General features: G+C 38.2%; 1 protein-coding gene across 12 annotated transcripts in view; it reads right to left on the bottom strand.

Moving 5' to 3' along the window:
• Positions 1-689: 689 nt before the first annotated feature.
• The window catches only part of ubr5 (ubiquitin protein ligase E3 component n-recognin 5), a 65,490-nt gene continuing 43,223 nt past the window's right edge, over positions 690-22,956 (bottom strand). For 4 of the 12 annotated variants that reach the window (XM_077221514.1, XM_077221511.1, XM_077221516.1 and 1 more), the window contains exons 35-58: positions 22,064-22,187; positions 21,433-21,544; positions 20,682-20,813; positions 19,762-20,019; positions 18,007-18,275; positions 17,720-17,931; positions 16,804-17,037; positions 16,419-16,492; positions 16,141-16,313; positions 15,922-16,035; positions 14,444-14,661; positions 13,322-13,442; positions 12,179-12,524; positions 11,819-11,906; positions 10,505-10,649; positions 10,283-10,413; positions 8,254-8,314; positions 7,874-8,052; positions 7,703-7,787; positions 7,277-7,432; positions 7,080-7,193; positions 4,572-4,716; positions 1,473-1,558; positions 690-1,387 (exon numbers count right to left, since the gene is read on the bottom strand). In XM_077221514.1, the coding sequence (XP_077077629.1) occupies positions 1,175-1,387; positions 1,473-1,558; positions 4,572-4,716; positions 7,080-7,193; positions 7,277-7,432; positions 7,703-7,787; positions 7,874-8,052; positions 8,254-8,314; positions 10,283-10,413; positions 10,505-10,649; positions 11,819-11,906; positions 12,179-12,524; positions 13,322-13,442; positions 14,444-14,661; positions 15,922-16,035; positions 16,141-16,313; positions 16,419-16,492; positions 16,804-17,037; positions 17,720-17,931; positions 18,007-18,275; positions 19,762-20,019; positions 20,682-20,813; positions 21,433-21,544; positions 22,064-22,187 (3,790 nt within the window). In that variant the 3' untranslated portion in view covers positions 690-1,174. Of the gene's footprint in view, positions 1,388-1,472; positions 1,559-4,571; positions 4,717-7,079; positions 7,194-7,276; positions 7,433-7,702; positions 7,788-7,873; positions 8,053-8,253; positions 8,315-10,282; positions 10,414-10,504; positions 10,650-11,818; positions 11,907-12,178; positions 12,525-13,321; positions 13,443-14,443; positions 14,662-15,921; positions 16,036-16,140; positions 16,314-16,418; positions 16,493-16,803; positions 17,038-17,719; positions 17,932-18,006; positions 18,276-19,761; positions 20,020-20,681; positions 20,832-21,432; positions 21,545-22,063; positions 22,188-22,956 lie in introns of all 12 variants that reach the window. The other 8 variants (XM_077221512.1, XM_077221506.1, XM_077221507.1 and 5 more) reach the window with 3 other exon arrangements.

Genomic DNA, 22,956 nt, shown 5'->3' with positions numbered 1-22,956 from the left:
TTATTGCATAATGAACATGAACAAATGGGACCTCGTTTTAGACTCCTCTCCTGTTGTAAAATCACTAACCCTGTGGCCAGTTATACGTATCATGTGGCCAGTGGCTTACTTGCAGAATTATATCTGCAGTTTAAAACTCGTTCCGCTTTTCTTTAGCCTTTGATGTCATTTACTTGCTGTTTAAATTACACAACATCCTGTCTGTCCTGCCAAATCAGGCCAGGGACTTTATTCTGAGTGAAATACTGCAGAATAGCATTTAAACCAGTATTCAAGCGTGCAACAAAAGTTTGAAAAAGTAATAAACAATATTGTCACGTTGCATGTTTAATTCAGTGAGTGTGATACAACCATCATCTCGGACATACCTACAATAAACTAAATTGGGTTAAAAATGCAGAGTATGAGTTTTCTGCAGAAATTGAATGCAAATTACCTGATTTTATTTCCAACATTGAAAACTGACTACTAAAGTGATGAGAGAGCAAAGCTTACTAGTTTATCACTGCATAATGCATTCTGTTTCACATAAAGGTATGCAAGTATTCAGTAAATACTTTGAAAGTGTGCTTGTTCGAACCTTACCACATGATCCTACTGAAGTCTCTGAAGACATAGTGGGACATTCAAAACTTTCATCTAAAGGATTGTGTTACAGAAACGTGTATGTAGAAGAACCACAACACTAGTTTGCATCCAAGTTTATTTTTGAAATTCCCTACTCCCTCTATACAAGAAAAATGACTCTCCACAAAGGCAGCAGTGAACTCTCAGTGATAGTAATATTTATGATTAGGGCAGGAAAAAAAAAAAAAAAATCAAATCACAGTGTAATCTTCCTTTTTCTTTAAATACTCCTGCTGTCATCTTTGGCTGGGGTTTGGCGGACAGTTTACCGTCAGGCCAAAGTCACGGGAAGTTACAGTTCAAGCCAATGGAGCTGCAGGCTTCAACTTTACAAAAGCCAATGCAGGAATGTTGCGTTATACTCCGATAACGGAAATAAAAAAACAAAATAAGAACAAGCCGTCCACGTTTGAAACGCAGACCAAAAAGAAATTACTGCCGGGGATGCGACAGCACTTTTTAAATTTCATAAAATTGTATAGACAAAAAATAAATCTACAAAAATGGAACTAGAATATTACACAACAATTAAACGAGTTTCGTTTAACTACACAAAACCGAAATTCTTGGTCTTGATGGCTAGTAAAAGTTTCTGTTTGAGAATCTGTTTGGAAGAGTAAAGTGGCACGTAAAGGCGAGAGATGCAGGTGTTGGCGGTGGGCAGGTGCTGGTCGTCTGGCGGGCGGATGGTGATGGAGGGCATGGGCTGGAAACCTTCTTCACTGGCCGGCAGAGACGGGCTGGACGTCCAGAAATATACCTGCGGGAGTCACACACGAATGCCTTAACATCTGGCATACTTTACGAGAATTAATACAGAGTAAAGAAATGCAGAAACGTCCTACCAGGTCCTGCCTCTCCGTCATACTCATCTTCTCAACGATGGACCAAAACCAGCGCTTGAACTGCAGCAGCTTCTCTGCATTCTCACCTGGAGGTTTAAACAAAACAACACGATTGAAGTATTTACAGGCACTTGATTAATTGGATCTGATTTATTTCATGTCATATGTTATAAACGGAGTAGTTTGCCATGAAAACATTTTCTGTTTATAATCGTAAATATAGCTGCAAGCAGCAATTAAGGGGCCAAGCACCAAGGCGGCACGATAAGTCATCAGACCAACTGCAACAATGAGCAGTTAAAATGATTTTAACGCAAAATGCCTGAAAAATTAAATACAAATCACTTGTAATGTGACTTAATGGCTTATCACTAAATTGATGTGGTGTGGTTGCATTAAGGTGACAACAACACATGCAAAGTTTGGTGTCAATATGCCAAAGCATTGCAGAGATACAGCCTCAGAGTTTTAGCATCATGCCATCAAATTTGTTGATGCGGTATATGAAAACGGTTTCAAAACAAAATCCGTAACTTTTTTATTTGTAAGATTATACAATTAGATTTTGGTAGACTTGCGGTCTACGGGGAGTTTTATTTTTATTTATTTATTTTTTTAAGAAAATAAGTGGCAGACAGGAAGTTTGACCGACTATGACAAAATGTTCTCAGCATGACCCAAGGAAACTATTAAGACCAGGTTAATTACAGTAAGCTAATTTAATCAAAAGTTATTAGCATTTTTGGAAATATCATTATAATTTTTCAAGGTGGCGAGGCACTGGCACCATGCCCTAACGGTTCTCAAAAAGTTTCAAAGACACGAAATGATACGCCAATATGTTTGTACAATAAAGCATTCTACAACAAAATTCAAGATGGCCGACACCCAAAATGGCTGACATGGGAAAATTGGGAATCGTTCGACTTGCCACGCTGCACCAAATCTAAAGACAAGTTTTGTCCAAACTGTTCAGAAGGTAAACAAAATGTAAAATTTTCATATCTCCAGACCACTAGGTGGCACTACGCTGAAACTGTGCAGGTGGCCTTAGGTCATGGTTGTCATAACACAAACCAAGTTTGGTCAGAATATGTTAAAGCGTTGAAGAGATATAGCCTCACATCCATTTTGGCATGCTCTTCATCAAATTCGTTCGCACGTTATTCAATAACAGTTTTAAATTTCGTAACTTTTTTTTGGCATGGTCTAAAGATCTAGTTAAATTTGTGTGAAAATTGGATGAACGGTCTAGGAGGAGTTTGAGATGGTAGTAAATTTCATGACGGAAAATTACATTTTCAATCGAATGTTCACTCGAATCGTCTTGAGACGAGGAATAAGAGGAAATTAGAATTTTGCTTCTAGCCTTAAGGTTCAAAAGTTATTAGCATAAACGTAAGTGAAACTTTGAACAGTTAGTGGTGTTAGAGGGATGGAGTTACTCCAAAATTGCTGTGGTTTATGTCCAGACTGTCCTCTGTGTGCCAAACTTCATAACTTTCCCACAACTTTCTAACTTTCCCTATGCGCTGCCATTACCTCAAGAGCATAAGAAGGAAGAAAGAAAGAAAGAAAAGGAAGCAGCAGCAGAATAATAATAATGCCAACGATTACAATAGGTGCCTACGCACTTTTGGTGCTTGACCCCTAATGAAACTACATACAAAGTTATACACAATTATATAAAACAATTTAACCAAAAAATTTTTACAACAATAAAAATATAGAAATTATATAAGAACCTTCAGTTTGATATTCGATGGAAAATGTTCTTTCAAAATGTCCATTAACAAATTTTCTGATTCAAATTGTTGCCTAATATAATAGAAACAGGATGTTGCACTGAAATATGCTTTAGTCAATAGCTGTTTCCATCCTACATTTCAAAACTGGAATATTTAATAAATAATTTCCATCCAATGTCTTCAAGAGAGAGAGAGAAAAATCATCACTTCATGGTCATCAGCACATATCAGTAATACATTATTTTTTAAAAGTTGCTGCAAAGGGAAGTCTGTAAATTTACTTCAGACAAAAAATGACTTGCGCATCAGAGAACAGATCAAACGCAATAAACTGTCATGTTATCTTGCATTCAGAAGCATATGCCTGATGTTTGGAGGTACAAACAAAATGACTTGAGTTTCAGGGCTGAGAAAGAATATTATATGTAACATTAGTAACATTGCTCTACATTACAGAGAAATGCTAAACCTTAATAATGCGCCTTAAAATATAAATTAAGTGCTAAAGCGCAAATAAAGCTTGCCACAGTGCACTGGCAAAAGTAACGATTATTAATGTATCGGAAAAAACAAAGGAGACTGTCTGAACATTTTAATAATTTAATAAACTAGTGTTTTTTGAGTAAGTGTCGGCTGCAAAGTTGAAGTTGACGACACTGGCTCGTCATCTCTGGACGTGCCTATAGAGAGAAATGAACGTTAAGTTAAACAAGTCGTGCAGTAAAGCGCGGTACTAATTTAGCTTCCACACGAACACTTGGATTTGCCCCTAATATTAGAGTACATTTATCTAGGTTAATGTTAGGCTAACGTTAGCCACTTTACATGGCCGCTTGTTCTACTAATGTTTCAAATGACAAGCCATGTTTGAGGTAGGCTTGCAGAGGTAGATGTTTTGTCTAATTTACAACATGACAATGTGTAGCCGTTGCGCTGACTACTACATCTTCTGAGGCAGCGGCAGAAACGGAGGAGGCTGGTTTGCACGGCTTTATTCCATGCCGTCGTCTCCACCAGTCACAATTTTATGTATCCATTGTATTGTAATTTTCTGCTCGACCGGAACTTTGCAACAACACATCCTTGTTTCTGCAGCGACTTTCAGCATGTTTCCTATAACAACATCTAACATTTTACGTGGCATGAGAAAGTGGCAAACTACAATCTAAAATCAGATTAGAACTGAAACAGATTTCCAGAAATGCAATTTGATTTCAAACCACATATGAAATGTAGTTCAAAACGGATTTGCATTTCATTTGATTTTTTTACATTCACACTTGATCGGATTCCAATCGGATATGCACAAAAATCGGATTTGGGCTGACAGCCTGAGCGAGGCTTAATGTACCTGATTCATCATTGAAAGAGGTGAAACTAATGAGCATCTGGACGTTGACTTCTCCACAGCCGTTGACCAGCAATCTGAAGTCCTCCGCCGTCAGGTCTTCCAGAGCATTCTTTGGAAGCACATCCAGAAGGCCCTTCCGCATGGCCTGCAAAACAACATCTTCACTTACATCTGCGCATGGCTTTATTTTTGGCAGAGAGTACAGATCTTTCAGCAGGCATGTGATTGGCTAAGGACAAAAAAGCAGGAAAATATACGATATACGATCGTATATACAATATATATCCCGATATTTTTTCCGCTAAGTGAGAGCAAATGTTCAGTCAAAGCCAAATATAGTCTTCACTGTATAAATCAAACATTTATTCTTATTAAAGCTACTATTAAAGTTCTCAGTCAAGAGCAGTGAGTGATTTCCTCTGTGTTTTGTTGTTTTATTAACATTAAATAAATAGTTCTCCCAAAATTTTTAATTGTCATCATTTACTCTCTCAAGTTGTTTTAAACCTGAATAAGTTTCTTTCTTCTGTTGAAGTTATTTGGAAGAATGTGTGTAACAAAACAGTTGATGTACCCCAGTGATTTCCATAGTATATTTTTCCCTATGGAAGTCAATGGGGACCAGCAACTGTCTGGTTACCCACATTCTTCAAATTATCTTCTTTAGTGTTCAGCACAAGAAATAAATTAATACAGGTTTGGAACAACATTACAGTGAACAAATAATGACAGAATTTTTATTTTTGGGTGAACTATCCCTTTAAGGACAAGCGGCTGCACTGTCTCTTTAAGACCTGTACGCGACGCGTCTATACCATAGATCTATACCCTATGGTCTATACACACATTTGACAAGCAGATTTATCTAAATTTTTTCGGTTTGCTTTCAGTTTAGACATAAACAACTTTCCTTATGTAAACCTTGTTGTGTATTTGAGTGTATTAGCGAAATAAGACTCGAAAGATAACTTAGTCCAGTAGCCAGCCGCTGTTGGACATGCTTTTAGTGCATGTGCGCGTCGGGTGTTCGCGCTCAGTAAAGCGCATGTTAGAACAGCGCATCAGCAGTGAATGACATGTTTAATCGGCAAGGCTTTAAAACACATGCAAATAATGAACTTTTGTGAACTCACTGAACTGCTGTGTCCCGTTCCTCTACGTTAATATTTGATGCAAGTAGGCTATTTGTCGCGTTGTACACTAATGCTGTTGAGACGGAGGCTTCAGAACTGCAACTGATAGAATGCACGATATATATATTTCTACAAAAGCAGTCAGCAGCTTGCTTGGAGCAAGGATCATAGCGCAAATTTCAACTATATCGATATATGCAATATGTTCTAATTCCATATCACATTTAAAAATATATCTATATATTTTTTATATTGATATATCGCCCAGCCCCACTGGTGGCCTAACGGCGATGTTCTTGTCAACTGACAACAATACCACTGTAGCGCGAGAGCGACTGAGGTACGAAATTGAGCAGGTGAACAAGCTGAACGCAAATACGTCCTTGATGATACTTGGAAATGAAGGAAAAATCTGTACCCACGTCAGCCTTTTATGTCCTCATATCCTCTCCTTTTCACTCCGACAGCTCATGTCCCCCTCCCCCCCGCCCCCTCCCTTATTTAAAATTTTCTTTTACAGATCTGCATGATTCACATAGGTCACATTTTCAGGTCGGAAAATCTAGAATTCCAGATTAATCCGGAAAAATCAAATCCCTGTTTCAGTGAGTGCTGAAAGAACATGCTCTTAAAACATGCAACGCAAAGGAATGCGTGAATTTAAAAAATGTTCGGCTTGAATGCGACGCAAGTTGCTTTTTGGATAAAAGCATCTGCCAAATGCATAAAAGTAAATGTGAATTCAAAACCGGTAGTTGTGTCTCCGTTTTGCCCTCTTTCTGTCAATTTCTTGGACTCAACCCCTCGGGAGTGCTATTGGTTCGGGAAGCTGCCTATCAGTGTTAACCTGACTGACGAAACTTGTCTCCGCTGCCAATCCTGTCTACTGTCAGCGTTTAAAATAGTGACAGGATTAAAACGAGGCAGACCATCTTTGCTCTCCTGTTCGCCTACTTTATGTCGGTGTTATTTAATCTGCCCTTTTTGCGCTCAGTATCATTCTTTCTTTGTACAGTTTGAGTGGTCATCTCGTTTTGTTTTTTGCCATTTTTGCTTCTCATCATTCATCATTCTTTTGTGCTGATGACAACCTTCTCATTGCCCGAGGGGAAAACAGGACAGGTAATACCTTAATTGTAAAATAAACTACCTTAACTGGTATTTTTGTGTAGCGTTTTGTCCCTTGCCACCATCATTTAAGCACATATTGGTCACAATCTCAAAGTTACCTTTGCTAACCCTAGACCAAAATTAAGAAGATGCAAATAGCTTCAAAATAAGGTCAAGAATGAGCCATGATATGGACCAGATAGTCAAAGTCTGGCTCTGAGTCCTAAACACCAGATTAGGTGACTCAAAAGTTAAGTGCACTCACATGCAGAGGCTGTTCTGCCACCACCAGCATCCTGTGTTCTGCGTATCTCCTCACGTACTCGTACACATTCAGAGGAGTCACAGGCATGTTGACCCCACCGGCCAGAAGCTCCACCTGCAGATCCAACAGAAAAACATTTAGACGTGTGCAAACACTGAACCTTAATGCAAACACAAAAGGGAAAATGTAGCCATTACCTGTCCTGCTCCTTCCTCCTTGCAGAGGTCAATAGCGAAGGCGAGGTCCATCGCCGCAAACACAGCCTCCGCCTCCTCGGTTTGAGAGTGTCGAATCAGCTGTCGCAAGCTCTCGTACATCACCGGGTCAAAGAAAGCGAAGTCGTGCCAGTTCACCTGCAGCACAAGAGACAGAATTGTGAAATCCAGTCATAAAAGGTCACAGAATTTTGGCAAATTGCAGAGAAGTAAATCAAAAGAAAGGCTGTACAGCTGTACACATGGTTTAAAAACTCAAATTTGATTATTAAAGTTGCAGTATGTAATAGTGATAGTTATTTTGGAAAAAATAAAACATTTTACAGGGCCCTAACTTAGCAATATCCTGCATTGATCTGAGGTTAAACCTGTCACTATTACAAAAGTTATTAACATGTAGATGTTCACCTTCCTGCCGAGCAACACCTTGATGACGTGTCTGTTGAGTGTGATGGGGCAAAGTTCATTTTGTAACAGACATAACCCAAGTATCCTGTAGGCAGAAGAAAAGAATCAGGGATATTAGTAGGAGCTGGTGGTTCATTCTCACACAGATGTCCAAGTGAATGCGTCTCGTACCTGCCGATGTTACGGAAGCAGTTGAGCCTGGCCTCAGTGTTCTTGCCTGGACGGGGGGAGTAAAAGCCCCTCTTGCCGGGTTGGTAAAAGAGAGGTGCATTATCATCCCCGTCATCAGGGTCGTCCAGCTCCATATCAACCACGCTGCGGGTGGAACCGTGCCTCTTTCGATTCTCCTGCTAGTGGAATATGAAAATTACAATTAAAAACAGATCACGGGTGCAACAAAGAACTTCTTTAATCTCCAAAGAACTATATAGATCAACTCATGCACAATATGCTTGCAAAAACTATACAGCACAAAATGATGAGTTGTACCCTGAACCTAAGCTGATGCAAAGAACAAGAAAAGAGCTTTTAGAGTTTTAGACACAACATACTTGTGCTTTTTCAGGAGTGTCGAGGAGGCCGAGGTCCAGTATACTGTCAGCACCATTTTCCCTGTGCAAGAGAGAGAAGCTCATAAAATACTCCACTATCAGCAAAAAAGTCTAGGTGCATTACACCACAAAATCAAATGGCAAAAAATGGTTTAAAAAAAATGCATAAATTATTTATTAGCATTATAACAAATAAATTCAATGCCCAACTTCAATTACTACAGTATTTATTAAATATATTTAATAGTATTTAATATGTAATTTTATTGTACATTTTTAAATTAATAAATATAATGTTAAATGTCTGGTATATAATTAAATAAATTATGTTATTTATATAATTAAATTATGTAATTTACATAATTACTTTATATATTTACATTATAGTATTTAAATAGTATAATATTAATTATGTATTTAAGATTATTAAATACTATAATAACTCAAATAACAACAGAACAAGACACTAATGAAAGACCTATCTGAAAAGCAATAAGCACTAAAAATAAGAAATACTACATAAACATTAAACAAATGTATTAAAAAAACCTGCATAGTCTTCAGTGTTACAAAAAGTTACAAAAGTGATTCAGTCAAGAGCATTGAGAGATTTTTTCTCTCTTTTGTAATTTGATTTAACATTTAATGACAGACAACAGCAGGTTTTAGGCTGCTGTACGCATGCACAGATCCAATATACTGACACAGTTGAGAAAGAAAATGTATGTGTAACAGTTCATTTAAAGAGCAACATGCAGGTTGAATTTATTTCTGAATTAATACTTTAAATTGTCTGCAGAGGTAATTTAAAACCAAATGTGTAGAAATTACTAATGAAATCTCATTTGATATTGATGAAAATGTACTAGGCTCTGGAATACGCCTTTCCCGCTCTAGCAATATGTCATATGACGTAGGCCGAGGTAAATAAAAGAGCTTGCGGTCAACTTTCTCATTGTTGGGTGTTGGTGTAGTTAGAGCAGTATTGAGAGACAGAAAGTTTTTAGATCGAGTTTTAGAGAAGCCATAATGGTAAATTATTGTGTTTGTGCTAGTTGCACGAATACCAGCCTGTCAGGACATCGTGTCCATCATTTTCCTTCTAGGAAAAACAAGGCTTTTCAGTCTTGGGTGCATTTTGTGCAGGTGAAGAGAGCAGACTTCACTGCCGCGTCTGTTACCACGCACTCGGTCGTTTGTGGCGCACATTTCACCCCGGAGAATTATCGACCTGGAGATCTGATGGAGTCAAATAACTGCAGTTGAAAAGCAAACCGAGCTAAAGCTGAGTCGTACCACGCAGTGGAAAAGCGAAGCGAGCAGAACCGCACTGAGCCGTACAATGCAGTGGAAAAGCGCCATTAGACTGTTGCTATTGTAGCTTAGGTATTGTCATTATTAATTTGTTGTTATGGCATGGTATTTAGTCAATGTAGATAGTGCTAAACAGCTTGGATGGATTGCATAATCACTGTCAGCAAGAACAAGGCCGAACGTATGTTTGCTAAAGCAGATTTATTGCAAAACACCAAGGTACTAGCCATACAGTAAATGTACCAGCGTTAGCCACGGTGCTAACTTACATGAACTCACCAAGTCACTTGCCCTATTCGCCACTGGTTTTCTTGACACCACAACTCTACTTCTCTCCTCTGCCCATTGTTCCTCCCCCTGATTACTATCTCGCCTAGGAGGCTCATAATTATAGGCCTGTGGGCCATCATAAGCATGTTCGTCCACATCGGAGAACTCGGTTTCTTCATTCGCATCCATTGTAATCTGAGCTTGCACTTGACCAGACTCCCTCGCCGATCCGTCACTTCCGGTTAGTGCTTTACAGACGTGGAAGTTATTTTATCACAATTTATCTCAAAATATCGTTAATGGCTAAATATATATTACTCCAGTTAAGAAAATCTAGTTGTTCTATCATCAACATACACTATCCTATATAGGGGTGTCCAACCTGCATGTTGCTCTTTAAGGCATAAATTCCTGTTTTCTTGACAGGGGGCATGAGATTATTCACCTTCCGTGAGTTATGAGCAGCTCCATGGCCTCTTCCACACGAGCTCTGAGTGAGTCTTCACTGGCCAGAAGCAGCAGCAGCTGAGCAGGAGAGAGCTCCAACAGCATCCCTGTGATTTTACTGGCAAATGCCTTTAGAGAAAAGCACACCACATAAATGCACATCACACACTAAATCATCTTTTCAAAAGCCACATTTGCTGATCGTTGTACTGGTTTGTACCGGCTGCATGGCGTGCACTCGTGGGTACAGTCTCTCTCCTAGAGCCTGTCTGTGAGCCGGCAGCGGCTCCGGTTCATCACTGGGGTTCCCTTCTGATGCGGGTCTGAACGGCCGTGTGTCAATTGACAGCTGTCTCCTTGAGTCCCTGCAAAACAAAATTAAAATAAATATAAATTTTTTTTTTTTTTTAAATGTATATGGTTTAGATCTTTGATTTAATTAAATAATATTTTTCTTGGAATGCACCGATCGTGATTTTTCATGGCCAATTTCAATTGCCTATATTTTTTATTTGTTAATAAAATGTTTACATTTATTTGTTGGTTATTTGCTCTACTACAGGCCAAACTGGCCTTTAATTTCAAATGGCTACAGATATGTTTTTGTTTGAGGCAACCACTGATCCAAACAAAGATGCTACACACATGCAGCATGAGCAGTTTTTTTTAATTTAAATAAGAATGTACAATTTCAAAATCTGAAGCAAAAGCAGAGTGGTCTGACTTTAGCTTTGTGGAAATGTGCTATCCAAACATACGTTTATATGAACGTATCTCTGAAGGGAACTCTCAACCCCAACTCAATATTTATATTTTTCTTTGTTTACAGATTTTTAATTATATTGTTAACGGACTTCATAATATTTCCATACAAATTACATTTTGGGAAATGATAGCAATGCAGTTTGTGTGCGACAGATCAGCCCAAAAAAAACACATGATCCAATCCGGTTCCGATCGACCGGTGAATCTCTATTATTTTAAAAGAAACTCAAAATTAAGTACAGTATATGCTTATATTCTCGTATTCTCTATTTAAAATTATGATATTGCTCACATTTATTTTGCCAGTTTTTTGTTGTTGTTTTTTTACCCATAACATTTATTTAATTATTTAAAAATAAAAGATAATCTTCCATGATATATTCATGTATTTTCTGGCAAAAATAAATATATCATGAACAATTTATGCAGATTGGGCATAATAATAATTGAATTTTTTTTTTAATGACATTTTTAAAGAACACCCATAAATTTAATGAATATATCACGAAAGATTATCTTTTATTTGAATTAGTTACATTTTTAATAATAAAAAAAATATATATTCAATAGAATCAACTAATTTTAAATAATGGGATTACAATTTTTTTTTTAAATCTCTATTAAAAGATTGTTGCTTAAACTTAATTTGCAAGAAATTACACCATTAAAGATTGTGTTTTTTAAATCGGATTTAAAAAACAAAAATTATTACTTAAGCTTATTTTTCCAGAACATGAATATTTGATATATAAGGCTCAGGTAAAGTCACCTGTCACGGTCTCGTCTGGATGCAGCTCTCAGTCCTCCGCTCCTCCTCTCACGCTCACGGTCTCGGTTCCTCAACCGCTGCATAAGATCTGCAAACACACACAGAAAACCTGAGCATCACCTTCTCAAAAACATCAGCAAACTTTCATCCCATTTACACTGCAGCTGAAACATTTATCCTTGAAAAAAAAAAATCAATCTTAGGGAAAAAAGGGCCAATAAATCAATTAAATAAGAAATAAAAAAATCAATCTTAGGGAAAAAAGGGCCAAAAAATCAATTAAATAAGAAATAAAACAAAGTAATAACGAAAACCATTCACCATCCCATAAAATGGCCTGTCACAAAATTTGATACATACTGCTGGCCTGCATTCCCTTGCTGACGCTCTGTACACAGTCCAGATTGGGCAGCTTGTCATTGGACAAGAAAGCCTGTGCGATAGCCGTGTAAAAGCTCCGTGCCACTCCACTGCCCTCTCCTGGTTCATCCTTGAAAGTCACTTTTACACGATGCACAGCCATGGGCGTAGTGGTGCAGCGGCGGCCGAAGTGGGCATTGAGCTGCCGCATGGTCTGCTGGATGAGCTGCTCTCGGTCACGGTCCACCTCCAGGGCCAGATCACGTGACTGAAGGTTCCTCAGCTTTTCCATCTCACGCCGAAACTTGGACTCCTTTACCTCAAAACCACCCAGTTCAGTCAGGATCTGCAACGTTCAGAGAAAAGTAGATATTTATAGAAAAACTCTTTTCGATTTTCATGTTTATTGACCAACTTTTCTAGGGATGTAACTAACATTTATTTTGATAAACAATTAATCTGTCGACTAATTAGTTGATTAATCAGATTAAACAAAAAAAAGTGTTTTTAATTTAAAAAATCCATTATTTAAAAAAGTTATTCCACATCCTCCTCAATGTTGTCTTCCAAACAATGTGAAAATAAATACAGTGAATGTATCTATATTGGCTATGCTATATATCATGTGCAAAAAAGGGTTAAAATATAAACATTAAATTGTAAGCCAACAAACAACTGCTTAATTAAGACTGCTTAATGTTATTGAATACTGTGCTTGCAAAATCTAAAATAACTAAATTAAAAATGATTAAAAAACCAAAAGCACAAAATCTATATGTAACAAGAATTATTTGAGCAAGATGCATATTTTTGTCAGATTTTTTGCACTCCTGTTCTACTGTGCTTCATCTGTTTGACACGCATGCATGCTCCATCGAGTGCCTTTTGTTTGAAGCGCATAATATAAAGCCTTCTAAGGTTTCAGAAAACATGGGTCATGCACCTTTCCCACAGCAGCTCACTCTGGATATTCTGCCATTTTCCATATGCATTTTGTCAATGGACATGTGTAATTCAATACTATAAGGCGACGTGACCTGCGGATGGTTTCCATGCACAGAGTGCATATGCAAAGTCTATGGAAAAAGTTGTTCAAAATGGCTTTCTTTAAAAAATAATCTGTTAAAAATGAGCTGTACTTACAGATCCCGGTTCTGCTCCCACGTCCTCCATGAAGACACGGCCAAACAGCTCCAAAGAAAGCCGCCAGCGGCCCAGCAGCATGTCGTGAGAGATCACCATCCCCATAAAACTACAGTGTGGACTGGAGGAAACAAACAAGAAACATCATTATCACATCACTCACAGCCCTTAAATGAATCTATAAATGATATTACTTGCAATATGGCATTTACCCCAAATCGTGCAGCCCTAGTGATTATTGAGGTCAATATTGCGATTGGGATATAATAAACAAATGGTTTCATGAGTCAACTTCCTTGGTTCTCAAGGAAAATGCACACACAGATTAGTGATAATTCTGAAATGTGAATTTGTCAAATCAAACTAGAACAACTAAATGATAGATAACACCTAGAATAGTCAATAAGCCATTGATGTCTGAATAAAAATAAATATAGTGCATGTATCTATATCGGCTATTCTTTCACGAGTTACAACTCTTTACGTTCATCATAAGACATTTTGGCATAATTGTGTGTGTTATTGTTCGTTCAAGCGCAAAAGAGAACTGTATTCTGGCGTGCTGTCTTGTGAGCACGCATGATAATTGCGCGTGTCTTTCTGTGAGTCAGTCACGGTGCGGATCCACTTGTCCGTGCGACACTTGTCGCGTCGCGCTCCACTTTATTCCTATGCATCCCGTGAAGGCGGCGATGCTTTTGAAAAAAGGCTGCGCGCCAAAAAGCTGGCTGATGCCCATCTTTATGCAAATGAGTCAGTTGAACACGACGTGACTATCCAATAGAAGTAGAGCACATGGAGAATGGGGGAAGTCTCTCGCGGGTCAAACACACAACATTCCGCGCTTCAGTTGTGTCGCAAAATGGATCCGTACCGTTAGGACATTCACAGGCAGCGCGCTTTTTTTTGTCTTGTAGCACATGAACGGTTTAAAAGCATTTGCATGAATAAGAGTAGCCAAATAAACACTAGACAAATGATGAAAAAAATGAACAGATGATGCATTAATAGCCCTAATTTGTTTAGGCTATTTCATATAAAATCGCAGCATTTTGTGTCATATAATCGCATAGGCTTGACATCGCGATTGCGATATGATTAATCGTGCAGCACTTTACTTACATAAAAGTGGGAAGTGGCGGGCCATCACTCTCTGTCAAACCAATTTCTGCAAGGAGGCTGCTCTTTAACTGAGCTGCCAGATCATGGGGTGAAGGGCCTGGTTTCGATGCATCCATGTCCTGCTCCGCAGTCGACTGCTCCTCGCCACCCCTCTGCCGAGACTCCATACTCATCACGTTCTTCATGTTCGCCGAATACGACATCTTTGTGGGTAGAATCTGGGATGAGAATTACCCATAATACAATATTGTAAAAATATTGCTTTATTGCTCATTGTTGAGACCTGATCAGAGAATCGTTTTTTTTTGGACCGCACAGGGAATTATTTAACATTAGTTTGTGTTTAAATTGGGACTGTCAAGCATTTAATATTTAATTTTAATTACATGTGCAATTAATTTGCGTTTAATTAATTGGCACATCAAATTTGGTTGAGAAATTACTCCCAAAAGATAATTTAAAGTCATTATTGTGTTAAATGAGAAAAGCATCAAATAGACATTACAAAAAGTAGCTTTAGAAAGAAATATTTTATTTAATTCAACTTTTTTTTTGCCTTTTTTTTCTTCTTCAGAAGCTGCCTCCAAATTGGTATTTAGATATATTTACAGACCAAAACAGTTTGGTTACCAACATTCTTCAAAATATCTTCTTTAATGTTCTACAGAAGAAAGTAATACATGTTTGAAATGACATGAGGGTGAGTAAATGTAAATAAAATAATTATTTTTTTGGCAAACTTTAAAATTACATAATAACTAAAACTGCCAGTAGGTTGCGGTAAATGTCTAAATGAGTAGGTAATGGAGTCATTATTCATTCATCCAATTTGTTCAAACAACTGATTAATTCCGGAATCAAGTAAATGGTTTTTAATGACTGATTAGCTCAAAATGCGGAATCATTCAGAAACGAAACACCGCTGTGTGTAGCTCGTCGATGCACAACAGTTCTGTCCTGGCTTCAGGCATATAACTGCATTCTATAGAGTCGTTGCCCTGCATCATGTTTGTCACCAATCAACTATATGCAAGATGACTTGCATAGGTCTGGGACGGGTGAGTTAAATAATTAACGCGTTATTTTTCCATAACTAATTAATTAAATTAACACGTTAAATTGACAGCACGGGTTAATATATAAATATGTGTTTATATAAAATGTATATATTTATTATAAATAAAAATAAATAATTGCATTTATTTCAAATAAATGACTGAAACAAAATCAAAGTAAAAATAAAAAAGTAAATAAATAAAAAACTAAAGCTGAAACCAAAATTAAAAAATAAAAATATGGGAGTTTTATGGTGAATTTAGCTTGAAATGGCACAATGCAATTTATCATCACTTAGGACCATTATTTGTCAGAGTTTAAAAACCTCACAGAAATGTTATATTTACAGAAATAGTTTTTCATACTGAAAAAAAACCCTCACCAATTCTCAGTACTGTGAGATAGTATGTGGCCATATTTACCTGCAAGCAATTCATGTCCACAGTCAGATCCGTGAGGCCCTTACTGGCCATGTAGGAGGATGAATAGAGACCCTGACTTGGTCGTCCAAACAAGTCCTCCTTTCTGGCATTGGGCTGTGAGATGAAGAGGAAAAACAACAGTGCTAAACTCAACCATCTGTACTGACATCACAAATCACCTCTAATAGAAGTGAAATGCAGGAACAGGACATCACTGACCTGCAGGAGATGTGGCTGGTCAGCCAGAGGAATGGCCTCAGCGAGAGGTACTTCAAAAGGATTAGGAGGGATACATCCTAGGAAGGTCATGGAGTCAGAGCGGCGGAAAAACGGATGGTGCTGTCCGGTCTCAGCAGGTACTGGCTCCTCATCCTTATCCTGCAGGGTGGAGCCTGAGCAGTCAAGAGTAACAAAGAGGTTGGATTTGACAGCAGGAATCCAGTGCAGAATTTAATTAACATGTCAACAGCTTTAACACATTTTCATGCTGAACTCACTCTGATTGGTGTCCTCATCATTCTCGTGTTCAGAGTCCTCATTGTCCAGGCCGAGTTCAAGCAGTTCACGATTCCTGAAGTAGGATGAAAGTAGTATTTAAAAATCTCACAACAACAGCTCACACTAGGGCTGGGCAAGATCTCCAATACTGATGACTTGGAAATATAACATTAATCAACAACTAGTGCTAACATTTATTTTAAAAAATAAAATAAAATTTGCATAAAATGTTTTTCAGATAAATAGTCAGTTTCACTAGTCGAAAATCACAACCCATAGTTAACCCTTTTAAACAAGTTCAAAGCAACAACAAAAAGAAAAAATGCCTTTAAGCTATAATCATCCAAATTAAATATAACTGCTAAAATGATATGGAGAGTTGACCTCTTCCTGTCAATCTGAGTGGTGTCGAGTGTCGTCTGCAGATTCATGGCTTTAATCCAGTAGATGAGGGCCTGGAAGACGTAGGCCACGTGTTTGAGCGAACACACGTCCAGCACAGGCAGAACGTCTGAATGCTCGTCATTATGGGAACGCATCAGAGACAGGGCGTAGTTCAGGAAGTCTCCTCGTGCTGACATCATCCCTTGACGAGCAGTCAAAAGTGTTGCGGCGCGCCTAAGCACAAAGTATGAATTTATTCGATGACAATAGAGTGCTTCAGGAATTAAATTTTTGCAGGCCAAAACTCAGAAATTACTTTTTTGATAAATGGCTGATAAATTTGATAAAACAATCTCAAGATATACTCATGTTTTATTCTACTAGATAAAATACATCAGAGACAACCCCTTGTGATTTTTTTTAAACCTTTACGGGTCTTGAAAAAGGAGGGGTGAAAACAGTGGCTAAATGGGGCTACAGACGTTTTGGGGACATTAAACGTCAAAGCGGAACAGGTAAGCTCATCTACTCTCAACCAGTTGCTTTTACAGCCTCGTTGTGTTTAAAAATCATGCTCTTGCAAACTATTCAGACTCAAACTTTGAGATTTTAAATGACTGAAAGAGTCAGAAGCTTACTGAAGATGTTGAAGTCGTGACTAAGCCTACGTTTAGCTTTTTACTTCTGCTGATTGTATTTAGGTTTCAAAATTCATATAAGTGGTTCCTTTGTGAAGATGATCTTGATGAACATTTATTATTCATACATGTTTTGTTCATCACAGAGCTTCTAATCTTCAAAATGGAAAAATCCTACTGGGTTTTTGATGAGCGAACCCCAGAAAATAGATGGGTGAATTTTCACTTCATGCTGACTTGAAAGAAATAATTCAATTTCAATTGCCCAAGGGTCTTACCTTCGACCTTCAAGTGTTCGGAGACTGGCCTCCTCTCGTGCAGTCATGCGCTCCCTGCGGCCTGTGTGTTGTGAAGCGTGCAGCGGGTGGCTGGGGTGACCAGGATCCCCAGCTGATGACAAAGCTGAGCCGTACCGCAGCTGCGCTTCAGTGGAATCCATGATCGACACCATCCAGTTCCAGGTGGGGATCAACTTATCCTCCACAAAGTTCTGAAAAACAAAGTTCTGTTATATTTTTCCTTTGTTGCAGTCCGAGTTTGCTGGGGGAAAGATGGAATGACTCACCTGCAGATTGACAGCATCCTGATAGGTGAGTTTGACGGCCGCGGGGTACTGCGAGTAGACCAGGTGGTTGTATTTGGGTATGAGGCTCATGAGGTCTGAGATCTGCCGGATGACGATGCTGTAAGCTCGAGCCAGGCTGCTGGCGGATGTCAGGTAACTGCTGGAGTTACTGGCCTCTAGGGCTGCGGCGGCGGCTGCTGCGCTGGTGCTGATGGCACTGCTCCGTCGCAGGTTTGAAGGGTCAATGTAGATGAGGCCAGTGGAGCTCGCTGGAAGATACATTAGAAGTATTGTCAGTACCATTGAATTACTTACCATATTTTCTGTAATACAAAGAGCTTTTTTTATCATCTGAACATTGTGACATTCCAAAGCGACTAATAATAATGCAAATAAAGGGTCATGAAACCCTAAACTAAATTTCCTGAGATTTTAACATTACGTGTAGGGTTGGGTACCGAAACGCGGTGCCAATAGGGAACCGGTTCCGACGTAAACGGTAGTAACCAGACCAAATAAGAACAAAAATTTCGGTGCCTGACTCTCTGTGTCATAAGGGGCACACACGCAAGGTCTCTCGCTCTCTCCCTCTCCTTCTTCGCCGTGCGCGCACTAACTTATACGGTTTGGAGCACAGTCTGTTCTGTCTCGCATGCACGCTCGTGCTCGCTCGCTTTAGATTCCGGGATATTTTAACTAATTTGCGGGCATTAAGGAGCCGTTATCAATATGCGGGAGACTCCCGGAACGTCTGCTGATAGCGAGGGGATTAATTAAGATGCGAAGACAAAACGCTCCAAGGTTTGGCTCCATTTCACGTTTACAATTACGCATCAGAACGCCCTGACGCCCATATAGAATCACGCCAATGCATTGGCTGATGGCGCGGGCGCCGCCTCGACACTCTAACGTCGTCATATTGGCGCGCGCATCATCTGCTCCTCAGATTTCTCTTCCGAAAAAGCAAGCTTGTCAGTAGCGCGAGGAGCTTGGCAGAGAACGCAATTTATTATTCCTATTCAGAGAACATAGGTTAAACCAGTAACCAGAGACATTCTCTTTCATAGGTTCACACAACGCTACGTAACTAAGACGCAGTGGGAACGAAACACAAAACTCGCCAAGCTACGCTCTGCCGTAACTAGTACAATGACCAGATAATTTACATGGGAACCTGGACCATGTCGAGATTAGATTAACCTGGTAATAATCTCTATTAATCTCCAGTTAAAAACTAGTTAAATGCTACGTATATTGTGCAACTTATTTATATTGTTTATAATATTTGTGATAACTAACATACATGGTCTCATTTGTTAACATTAGTTAATGCATTAGATGACATGCACTAATAATGAACAATTTATTTTCAAAGCATTTATTTTTATTTAGTAACAAAAACAACAGTTAATTGTTTGATCATGTTAGTACATCAACTAATGTTAAGAAATAAATCTTTTTATTATAATGTATCAGTAAATATAAAGTACATTAGTAATAACAGAAAAAAAAAAAATTACTAAGAATAATAAATGCTGTAGAACTATTGTTCATTGTTAGTTAAACTAATGCAGTTAATGTTACCAAATGAAACCTTGTTAAATGTCAGTAAATATTTTACATTATATTTAATAATAAAATGTGACTTGTCATCTGTAAACTTTTTCCTCTCCTTTTAATATGGTGCAACTTATCTTCTGGAAAAAACTATACAGGCTTTTTTTTTTTTTTCCACAGGAGGTAGGAGATACTGACCAGCCGGTGCGGATGAGCTGGATGGGGCGCCGCCAGCGGAGCGCTGGCTGGGTGTAGTGCGAACAGCCCACTGCATGGACCGTGGCGCCTGGGCCGCACTGTTGGCGTGTGCTGAGCCCGTTGTCCTTTCCAGAGGCTCATCCAACAGGAAAGTCTCCTGATCCACATCGTCACTCTGACTGCTGCTGCTGTCCGAGTCACTGGAGTCATTCGACTGAGAGTCGTCCTCAGAGAAGAAAGCAGGAACGCTGCTAGCACCTTCAGGACAAAGACAGAACATTTTTCAGTGTGGGAGGTAATGCTTAAGTCAGCATCACCAATATTATGAAATGTATGCCACTTTTTTCTAGCCCAATTTTTTACATTATGGTTTAAAAGTGAAGGATTTATTTTCCACACCGAGTGGCATCAAACAGAATAATGCAAATTGGTTTGAGTGGCCCATCTGGGCCTGATTTAACATTTTTCTCAACCAATATGTTTGCTTGAATAATTGAAAAGGTGTTTGAAAAGTAATTTTTGCAATTCCATTTGATGACACTAGATGGGGATAGGCTAACTCGGGTACATTTATAAAAAATAAAATATTAATGTGCATTGTCCCTTGTTAAAAAAAAAAAAATTTATAAAAAAAAGCACTAATGAGAGTGTGCTATACCACTAACTAGTTGGTCTGTAATTACTGCCTAAAGTAGATAAGCAACGGCATCTGAAGTGATATAAAAAGAAAAATAGACTTTTCAACTCACTAAACATAATTCTACAAGGTGCCACATGGACAAATTTAAAACAAATGCATTTATAGCATCTTATCTGAAGCCATTGTAGCCTACTGCACACTCAGAAGGTTATGTGTAAGGTTAGTTGAAATCAGAAAAAGCAACCATTTTGAGGAATCATTTTTAGTCAAATTGAAGCACCTGCTTCAGATCCAGCGGTGGCGGCAGTCACAACGCTTCTGCGTCCACTTGCGTTGTCCTGGTTGCTATGGTTACTCTCACTGTCACTCTCAGTCTCAGCAGCAGCCAACAAATCCAGCTCCATGTCACTGCCTGCAAGAAAAAGATTGTCTAGAACCCAACAATTTCTTCTGTAAATTAGGCTGAAGTCACAAAGACAACAAGCAGCGCCAGTGTTTCTAACGCATGGTTTAGTTGAGATATAAGCAGAGCAACATGTGGGTCTGGGGGAAATATTATCCTGATTATTTTATTTTTTTCATATTCGATATCAGTATTACACGGCTCTCTAAAATGCTCAACTCTGATTGGTCTATCACGACATTTGAGGTCAATTATAATATCCGTTGGAAACAGCGACACTGTATAATGACCCTTATCCGAGAATTTGTAAATACACAAAATATTGAGTTGAAATACTTTATTGGCTAATTATTTACTTTGTTATTATATACAAATAGCCATGTCTGTCCACATTGTTGCCGTAGCAAAATAACCTTATCACAATATTCATTTTATACTATTGAGAAAAGAAAAAGCAATCCACATGTTTGTTAGACCTCAAAAATGAATATAAACAGCTTTCTGTGTTCTGTTTACAATCTTTTAATTTAGGGCTCCATGAAATTGTATTTTTTCTGGATTCCACATTTTATGATGAACATAACTTTGATATGGTATGAACTAAAACATCTCAGTGATTTGGGTGTACCATCTTCATCATGCTCATCATGCTGTCCTTCGGCCTCTGCGTTCTCCTCCCCCTGCTCCTCCTGGTCATCATGGTGATCCTCCTCACCTGCAACTCCCTCCACCACCTCCACCTGAACAGGTGAACAGCCAGGTAGCATTTAGAACAAGCTTAAAGTCACCATGAAATTTTGTTATTGTTTTGTAATTTTGCTTATTTTGTTATGGAATATAGCAGTATTTATTATGAATAATTTATTAGTGCACCTTTTTTCTTAAAATTCATGTGCCTCAATCTTTAATCAAAATAACTTCCCCCTCCCTTTTGCAGTGACATTTGTTCTCTAATGACATGTTTACTTGGGCAAGGGCGGGGCAATCTGTCACTCACATGAGACTGACCAATAACAAACCACAACCATCCAATCAATTCCCCATGGATAAAATCAAGCCCCGCCTTACATTTGTTCTTGTTTCAGACGCAGTTTTACTTGGATACACATCACAATAGGGAAAAAAGATGATTGTAACATCCGTTCCAAGCCGACTAAGGTAAACAAACAAACAAACCAACCAACCAACATATTGGCCAGGGTAATAAAATGGCCGATATTTGGCATAGCTGTGCTACATGCAAGTGTTGGGCACCGCACCTCTTCTACATCAGCAGAAACAATATCATCCTGCTCCTCATCACGTCCGCGGGCCGTCTGGGACTGGCTGCTGCGGCGGGGCTGAGGGTTCCTGATGATGTACGAAGAAGCTGATTGACTGGAGCTGAGTAGCACAAGAAACCATCAGCATTAACGACAACTTGATTAAGATACATTAGAATACTTTGCAAAGGCGTCAGTGTAAATTTAATGGAATAGTCCACCTAAAAATTTTAATTCTGTCATCATTTAAGCATTTCATTCCAAACCTGTATGCATTTTTTTCTTCTGCTGAAAACAAAAGATATTTTGAAGAATGCTGAAACCAAACAGTTTCAGTTCCCATTGTCCATACGGTTTACTAACCAACTAAAATATATTTTCCATAGAAGAAAGTCATACAGGTTTGGAAATGACATGTGTGAATAAATGAAAATTTTTATTTCACTGCAATAGCTTCAGTGTAAACTCAATTGAATAGTCCACCCAAAAAAGTTAAAATTGTTGGGGGGGTGATGATTACAATGATTATTGAGAGATGTACAAACAAACATTACTCAAAAAAGCATGTAGTATCATATTTGATATTCAGATATTAAAATGTATAGATAATCTTGTGTGTGTGTGAATATTTTATTATATATATAAAAAATATATATACACACACATATATACACACATACACACATTTTTCAGAGTTATGCCAAGCTTATTAAAATAAAATATACATTTTTTAATGAAAAGCTTATAAAATATATTTTAAAATCCTGATCCCCAATTCTTATCTAGTGAATCACAAATGACTGGAAACATCATGTAAATTCATTAGTTAAAAAAAAAAGAGAAACCCCAAAGAACATATAGCTCTGAAATGTAGTTATTTTAATACATGG

The sequence above is a fragment of the Siphateles boraxobius genome, unplaced genomic scaffold, assembly GCF_051911475.1.
Source record: "Siphateles boraxobius isolate OS27281-9 unplaced genomic scaffold, OSU_SipBor_1 84, whole genome shotgun sequence".
Lineage (NCBI taxonomy): Eukaryota > Metazoa > Chordata > Actinopteri > Cypriniformes > Leuciscidae > Siphateles > Siphateles boraxobius.
This window is presented reverse-complemented; position numbering and strand designations above follow the sequence as displayed.